This window comes from Pseudorca crassidens, chromosome 1, assembly GCF_039906515.1.
Source record: "Pseudorca crassidens isolate mPseCra1 chromosome 1, mPseCra1.hap1, whole genome shotgun sequence".
In the NCBI taxonomy this organism is placed as follows: Eukaryota; Metazoa; Chordata; class Mammalia; order Artiodactyla; family Delphinidae; genus Pseudorca; species Pseudorca crassidens.
The window spans coordinates 183,807,578-183,820,963 of NC_090296.1; the positions used below are offsets into that span (position 1 = coordinate 183,807,578).

General features: G+C 35.6%; 1 protein-coding gene across 3 annotated transcripts in view; it reads left to right on the forward strand.

Moving 5' to 3' along the window:
- The window catches only part of PLXDC2 (plexin domain containing 2), a 410,586-nt gene that overhangs the window by 296,880 nt on the left and 100,320 nt on the right, over positions 1-13,386 (forward strand). The window contains exons 8-10 of one of the 3 annotated variants that reach the window (XM_067702757.1): positions 5,148-5,243; positions 5,448-5,529; positions 6,221-10,907. In XM_067702757.1, coding sequence (XP_067558858.1) covers positions 5,148-5,243; positions 5,448-5,529; positions 6,221-6,482 — 440 coding nt within the window. In that variant the 3' untranslated portion in view covers positions 6,483-10,907. Of the gene's footprint in view, positions 1-5,147; positions 5,244-5,447; positions 5,530-6,220; positions 10,908-13,386 lie in introns of those variants that run through there. The other 2 variants (XM_067702766.1, XM_067702751.1) reach the window with 2 other exon arrangements.

Genomic DNA, 13,386 nt, shown 5'->3' on the forward strand with positions numbered 1-13,386 from the left:
GGAAACTTAAGTCTGTGTCATTTCAGTAATGTGAAAGTTACTTTAACACACACACGCAGAATTCTTGTACTAGAAACTAATCTGGAAAGCAGCTGACCTAACTTGAAATGGTTCTACTACAAGTTATGATAATGGCAATTTCTGAATCCCTTAGAATACTCCACTTTTTTCTTCTCACCAGCATGCATCATCTGGTTCTTTCTTAACACCAATCCCTTTCTCATCAGCATCTTCTGTTTTAAATTTATTGACATTGTGTATGCTACAGTGTGCCTTTGCTTTTTGGTTATTATTATTCACAGCTCAATAAGAAACATTAGCATATTCAAAAATAAAACTGACAACTAATTTGGAGAGAAAACATATTTTAAAAATACTTAGAGATTTAGGGAACTCTTTGAGGAACATTGTATATAGTTTGCCGTACACGGTCTCTTTATGAGCTTACAGACCAGTGAGCAGTTTCTCAAAGAACTTGATCAAAATTATGTTCACAGACTGAAAAGAAAAAAATAACTTTAAGAAACAGAGATGCACTTTTATTACGCAAAATGTCTTAAGCGTTAATTCTCAAAAAAATAGTAGTATAGACCAGTACTGTCCAATAGAACTTTCTGTGCTGATGAAATGTTTTAAATCTGAATTGTCCAATACAGACTTACTAGCTACATGTGACTACTATGCACTTAAAATGTGGCTAGTGAAACTGGGGTATTGAATTTTTAATTGGATTCAATTAATTTTAAGAGTTATGTATGACTATTGGTCACCATACTGAACAGGGTGACAGTGGACCATATACACATGTTTAAATAGAACATTAAATTTCAAGTATAATATTTACATTAACCTACTTTTTACTTCTTCTTTGCCTTCTGAAAGGCCTTAGAATTTTCGATATTATTCAGTGATACATTTTCAAATTTAAGCATTTCACTTTTATTGATTTTGCCCATAAAAAAATTGTAATTTTGGATTCAGTGGTAGGACACATCCATTAGAATTACTTAGCAACTAAAATAAAAGAACATGTTGACAAACTATGGAAGAAACAAATAGTCTTGGAAAAACATGACTTTTTTTCTTAACAATTTATACACCCCAATTAAAGCTCTTTCAGAAGAACTGAGCCTCACCTGTTATTTTCAAAGTTATCAGGGTCTTTTCATTCATTTAAGGACGGATTGCTCTACAAATCCTTCAGGAAATTGTGTCATCTTACCTTGTGTTCCTCAAAATGGAAAACACTTCAAGCTTATTCATTTTACAGAAGATAAAATTGCTTCTCTTTACCACACAGCTTCATTAGGTGCTTCTGTTGTCAAGTAGACACTAGCTCACTCGAGGCTGAACAAAAGGAAGAAGAAATAGAAATCATGACATTTTCCCCATAAAGTATCCTCTCACAAAACTCTTCCAAGATAGATAGCATTATGCAAAGTGATGTTTTATTGCTTTAATACATACATTTCTAACATACCCTATTTGCTTAATCTTGATTTTTCAAAAGAAGCAAAAATTTAAGAATTTTCTGGATATTATAAGTCACTGATTGATTTTGACATATTTGAGAATTTTTTTTAGAATTTCTATGAACACAAAAGAATAATGAGAGGAAAATATGAGAGGTTCAGATTAGCGCCTCATGGTCACCTAAATTTTATGTTGCCTTTTCCAATGCTGAATTATATTATTTTTTAATAGAACTACAGGGAGAATTTTTTTTTTTTTTTTTTTTTTTTTTTTTTTTTGCCACACTACACGGCACGCAGGATCTTAGTTACCTGACCAGGGATCGAACCTGTGCCCCCTGCAGTGGAAGTGCAGAGTCTTAACAACTGGACCGCCAGGGAAGTCCCAAGAATTTTTAAATGTTTCAGGCAAAAGCATCTTCTATTTGTAGATGCTTTATTTCACAACTCCAACTAGCTAATTCTGGTAATGCATTGCATTTTCGTGTGGGAAGCTTATAACTTCTATAATAGTGCACTTTTTCTCTCAAGAGTCTCTTTTTTCCTGAGTCTTTATGCTGGGAATGAACTTGTAGTTGTGCAATACATGCTATTTACATTAAAGAGTACTCAGTAAATGGTGCTGTGTGCTGGGCTCAGTGGGAACTAGTAAAGAAAATAAGAAATAATCATTTGGGACCAGTCATTAAGCATTGACAACACATAAATAAGGAAATGTTAGCTAATCATTTACTTGACAATCCAGACAAAATATTAAAATATTTATATAAAGAATCAGACAATTGAGGAAATTACTCATACATTCTCTGTGTGAATGTTAATTTTCAAGACAGACAAGTAAACTGGATCATGGCTAATCATGCCACAGGGTACTCATTAAACTGTTTTCATTTGAGCTAAAGTGGATATTGATTGGAGAGGATTCCTGGTGTTTCCATACAATCACTCTTTCCCTCCTGCTGATATTGTTTAAAATGTCTAAAACCATGCAATTCAATAGTTACACTTTGAATCATATCACCTTAAGATTTTGATTACTGAATTTTATTCTCTATGTGTTAGCTGCTCAGAGATTTATTTCATTTCATTTTTAAAAAAATTTTAAAAGCCCCCAATGGTTGTTATAGTTGATCTTGGTTTTGTTAAGATGTAATAAAACAGTTGAAGCTGTATCACCACAGCTAAGGTACTGAATGTTTGGTTCACCATTATTTTGGCTAACTTTCTAAGGAAGACACAGGGGCTAAATACATTTCTGGAATCAAATGAAAGCTTCTAGTATTGGCAGGAGCTACCAGTAAATACATTCCTAATTACTTGTTTTTGACAGGGAGATGTATGATACACAACAGAAATGACCATTTGGAAGCTGTCATTAATTGGCAGGTCATCAAACAAAACACGTTCTCATTAATTTTGGTTTTATTAAATTCATCTCCTCCCAATAGTTGGAGTTATCTGAGCAGGTGATAGAACTAGCATGGCAAAAATGTCACTGCTTCCCTTTACCCCATTTGCATGATCAATAATTAAACTCCCAGAGGCTTCACAGTCATGTCCATAGTTTGAACTTTTCAAAGTGTAGTATGAAGTTAAAAGAAAACTGGTATTTTAAGCACCTACTAATATGATACTGTGCAAACTTTAGTATGAAGAAGACTCAGAAACCCCCATCACAGTGATCTCATGGCAAGTCTATATTATTTATTTATTTCCAAAACCTAAATTGTTTAGCAAAATGCATAGGAAAGCACGTGTCCTCTTTAGACAAAGGCAGAAACTGAGTAATCGTTTCAAACGCCTTAAAAGTTAAAAAAAGAAAAAGGAAAAAGAAAAGACATTATTCGTGTACCTCAAGAAACCTTACTAAATATCATGAAATTTCTCTAATGTTGGATAAAGTTTGCACTTTGAAAATTATATATGCATCTTTCGCTTATACCAAAAAGATGTGAATTGGATTAACATTTTTAATCAGTGTTTCTCAATCTGAGAAACCTGAAGATATATTCAGTGAAGCATTCCTAGCGTTCTAGAAGCATTCCTTGCCTCCAAAGAGTTCATTTTGGACCCCTCCCCCTCTTCCTCTTCTGCAGTAGAATTTCATTGTGAATAATCAGAAATGGGTGAAAGAATATGAGTGGAGAGAAACAGATATGTGTAGGTTGTGAGTAAATGTTTGACTTTCCTCCTGGATGTGTAGGTATCTACATTTCCTGAACACTGTTACTAAAAGAGAGTTTGCTGTCTTCTGGGCACCACACTCCTGTTTTATGTCCTAGAGGAGATCATTGTTGGTCTATTTCCTTTAATCAAAATTTAACTTTCCCTAATATAAGAGGGGAAACAAATTCCTAGAAGCCTGATTTCAGGGCCTAGATCTATAGAAATTAGATCAGTACATGCAGCATATAACCAGTATGATCTATGGTTGCCATATTGATGTTAGACAAAAATTATATCTGACATTTATTGAACTTACAATGTGAAAGGGATTATTCTAAGCAACTTTCATTTACTATCTCATTTTAATTCTCAAAACAGATCTGTGATAGAGGTACTATTATCTCTATTTTATAGGCGAGGACAGCGAAGCATAGAAAGGCTAACAAAAGAGCCAAAGTTCATGCAGATACCAAGTAGCAAGCCTGGGACTTGAACCAGGCTTTTCAAATGCATGCATTATTAACCACCATGACATATGACTTCCCCAAGTTGGATACTATGATATTTTAAAAATAATTTATAGCTTCCCAAATAATTCCTGGTAGATATAATAGTATTCAGGAAATTCATTCCTGTCGTTATAAGCATTCCAAGAGCTAAGTAAAATACCGATAATATCAATTTTCCATTTCCATTTACCTAACTCAAGCAAGCTAATATAGTATAAGGCTCAGGTCTTTTTTCAAAAGTAGATTTTAAGTATATATCCTCAACATCTTTTTTTGTCATAAAATACATTTGCTTGTATTTATCTGATTTTTACTTATTAAATTTCTTGTCAAAGTCTCTATCTAACCTATTCCTCAGGAACACCACTGGATTTGCTGATGAATTATTATAAATTCCTGCATGCAATATAAGTGCTAATTATTAACCTTCCTTGGATATGACACTGTACATTAAATAGCAATACTGATTTTTTAATGATTTAATTTCTGTCTTCAAGTTTATTAAAGAAACTTATTCTAAACCTTTAAAGCAATCAGACTCTTATTCTAGCTAAACCAGCTTTACTTAGACTGAAAAATTTTTAGTTGCTACCCATTCCTAAAGGACTCACTTTAGTTTTAGCTTCAGAGAAGTGGGGTCATCTTACCTTCTTGATTTCATATGTCAAAATCTTTCAAAATTTATAAATCTATGAAGAAAATGTCTTAAGTGTACTCTGAATGACAGTGGGTTTGAGCCCTGCTAATGAAGTGAGAAATTTGAGACCCTAATCAACATTTTTAGCTTCCTTGATGAAAATGCTGCTGGGTACAAGAGTTTCAGATTTTGATAATCAACCTTTTTATAGGGTTTGATTATTTTAAATTTTTATTTTAAAACCCCATCAGGTGAAACGCTTATAATTCTACATTCATTATTAAAATGCAGTTGTTTTATAAGTGAAGAAATGTTGAAAGTGGATTTTTTTTCTACTCTCCATGCTGTTTTTTGTTTTTACAGATGTTCGAAGAAGAACAATTTATGAATACCACCGAGTAGAACTACAAATGTCAAAAATCACCAATATTTCAGCTGTGGAGATGACCCCATTGCCTAGTAAGTTAACATGTAAACATAGCTAGGTGGGAAAAATGATTTGCAATTTGTATGATCTGATCTTTTTACGCATGGGTCTTTTGATCCTGCGTGTATATGGGGATGTGCAGGTGATGTTAATTTTGGCAGAGCAGTCTTTTTTTTCTCTCTCTCCCTCCATGCTGCCAATTAGTGTTGATGCATCCATTCTCTTCTGTTTCCTAGCATGTCTCCAGTTTAATGGTTGTGGCCCCTGTGTATCCTCTCAGATTGGCTTCAACTGCAGTTGGTGTAGTAAACTTCAAAGGTAAAAGACAGTAATGCAAAATATTTTTAAACTTTATGAAGACTTGTTCTACTCTTCCATTGAATTTTGGATGTGTCAGGTGTGTTGAGTGGATATACATGAACAAATGTGCATGTGTTAAACAAAACACCAAAATGCAAAAAATGCTCAGACATGGGAATTGTAGTATTTTCTTTGATTGCTCAAAGTGACCATGAACCTTTGTAGTCCGTAAGATAATTATCTGACATATATTTATAATTGCTATGGGGCTTAAGATAGATGATGATTGTGATTGATGAATCTATAAATTGCCGCTGTTGGTCCGTATTCTTCAGGAATCATGGTATGACATATCTTCACAATAACAAGGATGGTTTATGCATAATCACATTAACATTCTTAGCAAATTCCTATAAATATCTCAAAGGTTACTAACCAAGATTAGAGGTGGAGTCTGAGGCTGAGGAATACAGTGACACTAACAGGACTCTATATAAATAGAACGTGCGGTTTGGGCCTGGGTTGTAAATAACTGACTTTGAAACTTAAGCTGAATCACTTGGTTGTGTCAAAGAGGTTTGCTGATTTTCATGAATGGCAAAGAGGATTTTTCAGTCCGTAGAGTTTTTCGGAGACTGAATGCTCATTTGTTGGAAATGCAGAGTGAAGACGTTTAAATGTGTTTTATTTACTCAACCATTTTGTGTAGTAGTTATGTCCCGAGCGCTGGGAAAGCAGCAGTGATTAATATACATGTGGTCCCTGCCCACCATGGAGCTTCCAGCCTGTCCGGGAATAAGTCCCCTCTCACCTGCAGAGTCTATGAAAAATCTGCTTCTTCCTCCAGGAGAACTGAGTCTTCAAGTTTGTGCACGTTCCAGCAGAGCTTTCTGTTGTATGAGAAGCCGGTGTCTTATCATCTTGCTGCAGCCTTTGCTCTAAAGATAGGGACATGTTCAGGACTACTTTAAAAGTTATTGAAGTATAAAGAATAGAATGCCAGTTCCTTGATAACAAGCTATGGGAAACATGTGTGACTTGCTAACTTTGGGACAACCACTACAGTATTTCAGATAGAGCAATATTATTTACTATAACCGCTGTTTTATTTTCAATTTAACATGTTCCAATAATTTCCTTTGTGCAACGAATTTCAAATAATGGAAAAGCAAGCAGGCGATCACCATTCTTAAAAGTAGATTTTTAACTTGGCTATATCTCCAGAGTGGGAAGAACTGCTATAAAATTAAGGATTTGTAGTCATTTATATTCAAATACTGCTGACATGCTACAAATTACAAGCATATCAGAAGTTAGTCAAAATCTGTTTAGATAATGACCAAAATGAATCTAAAGAGATGGCATTCTAATAGGTATATTTTAGTAACGCTGATCTGAGACATGAAAAACGCCCAGAAGAATTAAGTAAAAGGTCCTGGTTTGGGGTGCGTATCTAATTGAAGTTCCAGTTCAGTGGTCATCTCCTCTGAGAACGTTCCCTAAACCATGGGTCTGTGTGAGGCGCCCAGCCCCTGTGGTTCTCGGCATCCTGTGCCAACCTCCATAATTAGCATTTAGCTCAAGGCTTACGGACATTTGTCACTTGTCTGTGTCCTCTGCTAGGCTCTGGGTTTATTAAAGGTGAATTGTCCTTACATCTCCACAGCCTAAGAATGTACCTGATACTGCAGAAAAATGGACGAGTGAATGAATGATGGCTAGGTTCCAAAGGAAGGAATCATGATTTGACTTGTCTGGGAATGAAGGATCTCCCAGGATGAGGGACTTTCAGAGCTGAAACCAGGAAAGTTGAGGGAAAACCAGGACGAGTTAGCTACCCCAACTAGAGTACTATTCAGACAATCTCCACTGAAACAGTGTCATTATAAATGAAGGTTTGGGACACTAGTCTAGAACCCTACCTTCTACTAACCATTTCATTATTTTCAAAAAAATTTTTTGGTGGAAATATATGTTTAAAGCTCCAGACACGCAGTTCTGACAATTGAAACACATCCACAAGTTGTGCAAAATGCTTTATACCGTCAATGCTCCCATTTCATTGAGAGTTTTCTCTGCCAGACATTGTTCCAGGAATTTTCAAAAATATTTGATTCACATAACATTTTTATAGAGGAGGAAACTGAGGCTTCCGTTATTTGTGCAGGGTTTCAGAGCTCTTAAATGATAAGTTTGGAATTGAAACTCGATCTGCGTGCTTCCTGGCCTGCCTTTTCGATGCCTCACACCCACCAGGCTGCAGGTGCGCTAAGCAACTTAATCGTAACTGCTTCCTGAGAAACAGTAGACATACTACGGAAAAAATAAATATTTCTATAATTGTGGGTGCAAGAAAATTGCATGGTTTTGAGATTGGCGTAAAAAGCATGTAGAAGAGAATGAAGCAAAGCATAAGACTTTTGTATATTACTGAAAGCATAGGTTGTTTTTAAGATTAATGGGAAAAAGAAAGGTGGTGATGCATATGAATGAGGACAGAATTTATCAAAGAACACTATGAAGAAAAACTTCGAATTTTCTGCCTGTTACCATTTGGTGTTTTGTTGCATACCAAACACTGGTTTAAAATCTTGGATTTATTTTTAATTCTTCAGCAACCCAGTTATATGCATATCAAAACCTGATTAATTAATTGGTTTAACTATGGCTCGTTGCACTTTTGTTCAACTTAATTTCCCCACTGCATTTTATTAATTTCTCCTTAGGCCTATGAGCATCAAAATTTTGCTTTTGCTGCCCAGAAGCATTTTCCCAGACTTTAGAGCTTTTATCAACAAATTCAATAAAACAAGAGACGTCTTATCCTAAGCAGTGCAAAAATTGCCTCTCAGATTGTTTTCTTCCATCCTTCTTACCTTCTCCTTTGTGCGTTCTTATCCCTGAATGATAATCAGTTGGTGGTGATTATTGAATTCTCAAGCTGGGCTTCCTCTAGAAAGATAAGATAATTTTAATTGGTTTGTTTATTTCCTTTAATTCTCAGTTTTCAGCAAGCCAAAACTAAGGCACAATATTTGTAATGGCTTATCCAAGGTCTAAAGGAATTTGAGTTATAGGAACATGTAATGAGATCCATGATCAAGAGTGTTTTCTTGGGACAGGTGGTCATTACTTCTAGGTAAGAGTGCTTTTGTTTCTTCACTGAAAGCTGAGAGGACCTGAATCAACCACACCTTTTATCTTCAGTCATTCAACAAAATTTTTTTAGTATCTCGGTGTTCAAGTTACTATCCTGGATTGTGAATTCAGTGGTGAAGGAAAGAGAGAAAATCACTTCCCTCATAGAGCTTACATGTTTAGTATGGGGAGATAGAGTTTAAGCAAATAGATATGCAGGAAATAAAGTTAGCAGTGGTGAGTGCTACGGCAAAAGAAATGAATCGAACATTATGAGGGAAAATATAGCAAAATCAATAGGAATAACAGGAGTTTACTTGTTGGTTTCATGCTAGACAACCTTGTCTTTTTGAAGAGACCTTGGTTTCATCAGCCATCACCCTCCAAAAGTTTATTTATTTTTTTTTTCAAAAGTTTATTTTTTAATTGAAAATATATTTTGACTCTTAAAACATTCATTCACTCATTCATTTACTTAAAAATTTATTGAATACTTTCCACATTTATCTGAACAGCAAGCACTAGTCTAAACACGGAAGTAGTTAGAACAATAACCAGGCATTAATCAAAGCCAGAGTTCTCAGGGAGCTGAGTTTAGCCTATTAAGCTGGAAAATAAATGAATTGATAATTAAACAAAAAAGACAGTTGATGATGAATGATCTGTTGAGTTTGGAGAGCCAGTAGTTGCTCTGAACTGAGTGGCCAGAAAAGGCTTCTTGGGAAAAGGGACGGTTAAACTTAGATCTGAACAACCGGAACCGGCTACACCAAAGTGAAAGCAAAGAGCATTTCAACGCGAGACAGATTACTTAGTGGATTCGAAGTGAAGGAAAAGGGAACTATATGAATCCAGGATACTTCTTAAATTTTTGTTTGGGCAATTTGGTGGATGCTGGCATTTGTCTTTTGAGATAGGTAAGATGACCTACGAAATAGAGACTAGGGTGGGAAGAAATAAAGAGTTTCACTGGGGACTAGTTCAGTTTGAGATGCCTATCAGACTTCCAAGTGGAAATGCTGTATAGGTGGGGATATATGAGCCACATATACCAGGAAAAGATTATGGCCAGAAGTTCAGATTGGAGAGTCATTATCATATAGATAGTGTTTAAATTCAGTGGACTGAATGAGATCAGCTGTGGAGAAAGTGTAAATTGAAAATAGAAGAGATCCCAGGAAGCAGCCTATGGCGTGGCATAATGAGGTATGATGCTAGTTTTCCATTACATACGATTATTTTAAAGTATTTGTATACACGTATGTTTCTGTAGACAGAGAATACCTCGGAAAAGATACATAAGAGACTGATAACAATTTTTGTCTCTAGGGAAACGATTGTGAACAGGGACAGGCAGGAGAATGAGTATTACTATTCATTACGTACTCTTTCTTATGATTTGAATTTTGCCACGTGGAGTTGAAGACAAAAGGAGGAATCAACAAAGGGGACATAAAAGAACATAAATTATTTCTAGGGTAGAAACACAGTCTTAGTCTTACTCATTTTAGTAAACACCCAACACAGCGCCTGACCTAATACAGGGCTCCAACACAGACAGCTTGGACTGAACCATCCAATAATTGAGGCCAGAAATTTCCACTTTCCTGAGAATTCTAATGGCTCACTTTGGCTGTTACTCTCCATTGACTTTGTCAGTGTCAACCAAACGGCTATAGAAAGAATTAAGCTGATGCCTGATGTTGACGTTAAATGATGTCAACATTTGTCATTAAGCACGTTGAACACTGGGGAGTCAGTCTCTTGGTGCCTCATTTGAAAAGAGTTTTCCACCATATATTTACCTAGTTCCAATCAAAGTCATAAGACTGGTACTGGTAAAAATTTGGGAATAAATGTACTGTATGATTCCACCCATCAAAAGAATAAATAGAATAGGCAGACCTCTACTAATGGTAAAGACATGGATCTACAGAAGAGTACTATAACATATTTACTTAAAAAATATGAGATGAGGGAGAGGTGTTTCTGAACAACTGCTCTCTTATTTTTTTTAACCTGTTATTTCTGTTGCATCTCCCCGAGCATCCTCTGACACTGCCTGTTATTGGCCACTGAATGAATTGGATTTCTTTGCAGTAGCAAGAAGAGAAATAGAAAGAAAGTATCACATGCAATATATTTCAAAATTTTTGAAAATACATAAAGTCAGAAATATTGGCTAATAATTCATTAACAATATGAAATGTATTATCAACCTAAATTAATTAAGGATATAAAGGCACAGCTAATTTTTTTTAACATCTTTATTGGAGTATAATTGCTTTACAATGGTGTGTTAGTTTATGCTTTATAACAAAGTGAATCAGTTATACATATGTTCCCATATCTCTTTCCTCTTGCGTCTCCCTCCCTCCCACCCTCCCTATCCCACCCCTCTAGGTGGTCACAAAGCACCGAGCTGATCTCCCTGTGCCATGCGGCTGCTTCCCACTAGCTATCTATTTTATGTTTGGTAGTGTATATATGTCCATGCCACTCTCTCACTTTGTCACAGCTTACCCTTCCCCCTCCCCATATCCTCAAGACACAGCTAATTTTTAAAAGAGAATGTGCTTATATTATTATATTCTCATTTAGCCTACAGAAATTAAACTACCTAAGTTTGGGAGAAAAAAGAGAGTTGGAGAGAACAAATTTAAGTAGCGCAGTTGATCCAACCTTTCCCCAATCAGTAATCTTATGCTTCTGAAAAACAGGACCCAAGTGACTGGAATATATCTTTCTCCTTTGGTCTTGATCCTCTATACCCCTTAACATGGGAACATTTGCAGCATTGAGTGTGACTCTAGTATTTAAAGAAACAGTGGGTATTTTTCATATCACATGGTCTGGAAAGCAAGCCAACAACTTCATCAACAAAAACCCCACACCCCACAGTCCATTCTGACATTGGAGGAAGAACTGGTTTTATTAAGGGACAGAGTATCAGGCTCCTGAGAGGGCTGTACTAAGGGAATTCCAAGCATATTTTGACTGAGTATGATTTTTACCTACTTACCCACCTCAATATCTAGCCCTGAAGTAAGGTGCAACTCCACTGAAATCCTGAGAAGGCCATACAAAGCCATATAAAGTTGGTCTGATTTAACAGTAAGACTTCATTTAGTCCAAGATTTTAAGATTGAAGGAGAGGATCCGGAACCTACAATTGTTGAGTAACAAGCCATATATGGTCTAATAAATTCACATTTGAAGCTACTTGTAAATTATACATTTATATGATTCTTTCACATCAGGAAACTTGTTAGCTTTGGTGATAAGGTGTGGAGTCCAGACCTAATAATCAAATAGAAGCCATTTGAGGGAGCCCTGATCCAAAAATAATTATAACCTTAGGCTTATTTCAGTGGATTGGGGTAAAATAAAGTTCTGCTTGGAAATGCACCTAATTTCAGATGGACATTTAGAACTCACCAAGCTCTAAGAATTTTAAATAAACTTTTATTGATCTGTGTTCCAATGTGCTGACTTTCAAGTTGAAATCACCTCCATCTGCTTATCAGATTTACAGATTAGTAATATTTTGATTGCTGAAAATGTTACTGTTTTCAGTATATAAATTGAATGTCGGGTTTAAATACAAAATATGAAGCTCTTCATAACTAACAAAATCGACTTTTGTCTTTGGTAGAAAATACGTCCTTGCTGAACTATCAGATCCAACAAAATTATTTAATTGAAGAAAAATTAATTGGAATGCTTTGTTACCACTCCGCCTAGTCATGAGAGACAGGAAGAAGACAATTGCTGTTATTTCTGATTGAAGGCATCAAGGAGACGTTAGACTTTAATTATATACACTCAGCAATAGTTGGTAAATTGCCCATAGATCTGAAACTGGTGGCCACCTGGACTTCCTGTGTCAGGGAGTACTAGGCAGCCAAGGTTCAAGAGGGGCTCAGAATGGAAGAAGCATTCCTGAGTTATTCAAAAGGAATTAAAATTCCACAAAATTGAAACTAAAGAGGGGGCCGTGTTTTGTTGTCTGAGGTAGATTCGACTGGATGTCTGAATGCCTAGTGGCACGGCCAACAATTAACTGACTAATCTTGGACAAATCAATAAAGCTCTTTGTATATGCTAAAATGTGAAATCCATACGTCATCCAGATATATTTGCTTCTTATGTTCTTTACATCTGAGTGGCCATAAGTTTGGTAGTTCTCACATATTAGTACAGTGAAGAATTGCTACTGAAGCTTGTTAAAATGCAGATGTCTCTGAAACCCTCCAAGGGATCCATAATCAGTAGGTCCAGAGTGGAGCCCAGGGATTTAACTTTTTAACAATCCTCCTTAGGGGATCTTTGGGTAATATGAGGCGGGCACAGTGGAAATGCTGCTCTTGCAACGTGTGGGCTGAAAGTCCTGTAAGCCTGCAGTGCTTAGGCCAAAATTGTGTGGAAACATTTACTCTTAATTTGGAATAGAGAAATACTACAGAAAAAAAGTTCTGAAGATAAAAATATTTGTTGTTAAAATCTATCAGGAGTTAATGAAATAGATCATGATAAAAGAAAGCAAGAAATTTTTGGATAAGTATAGCATATAAAATAAATAAATCAGATGATGTTGGAACATTGTTAGCTAGTTAAATTTGTTGGAACATCTTTGATTTCTGAATTTTTATTAAAATACTCCTACCACAGTAGAAATTCACTGGTCTAAAGGAGCTGAGGTGCTTCTAGAAATATCATACAGCCAAGATAATTGTT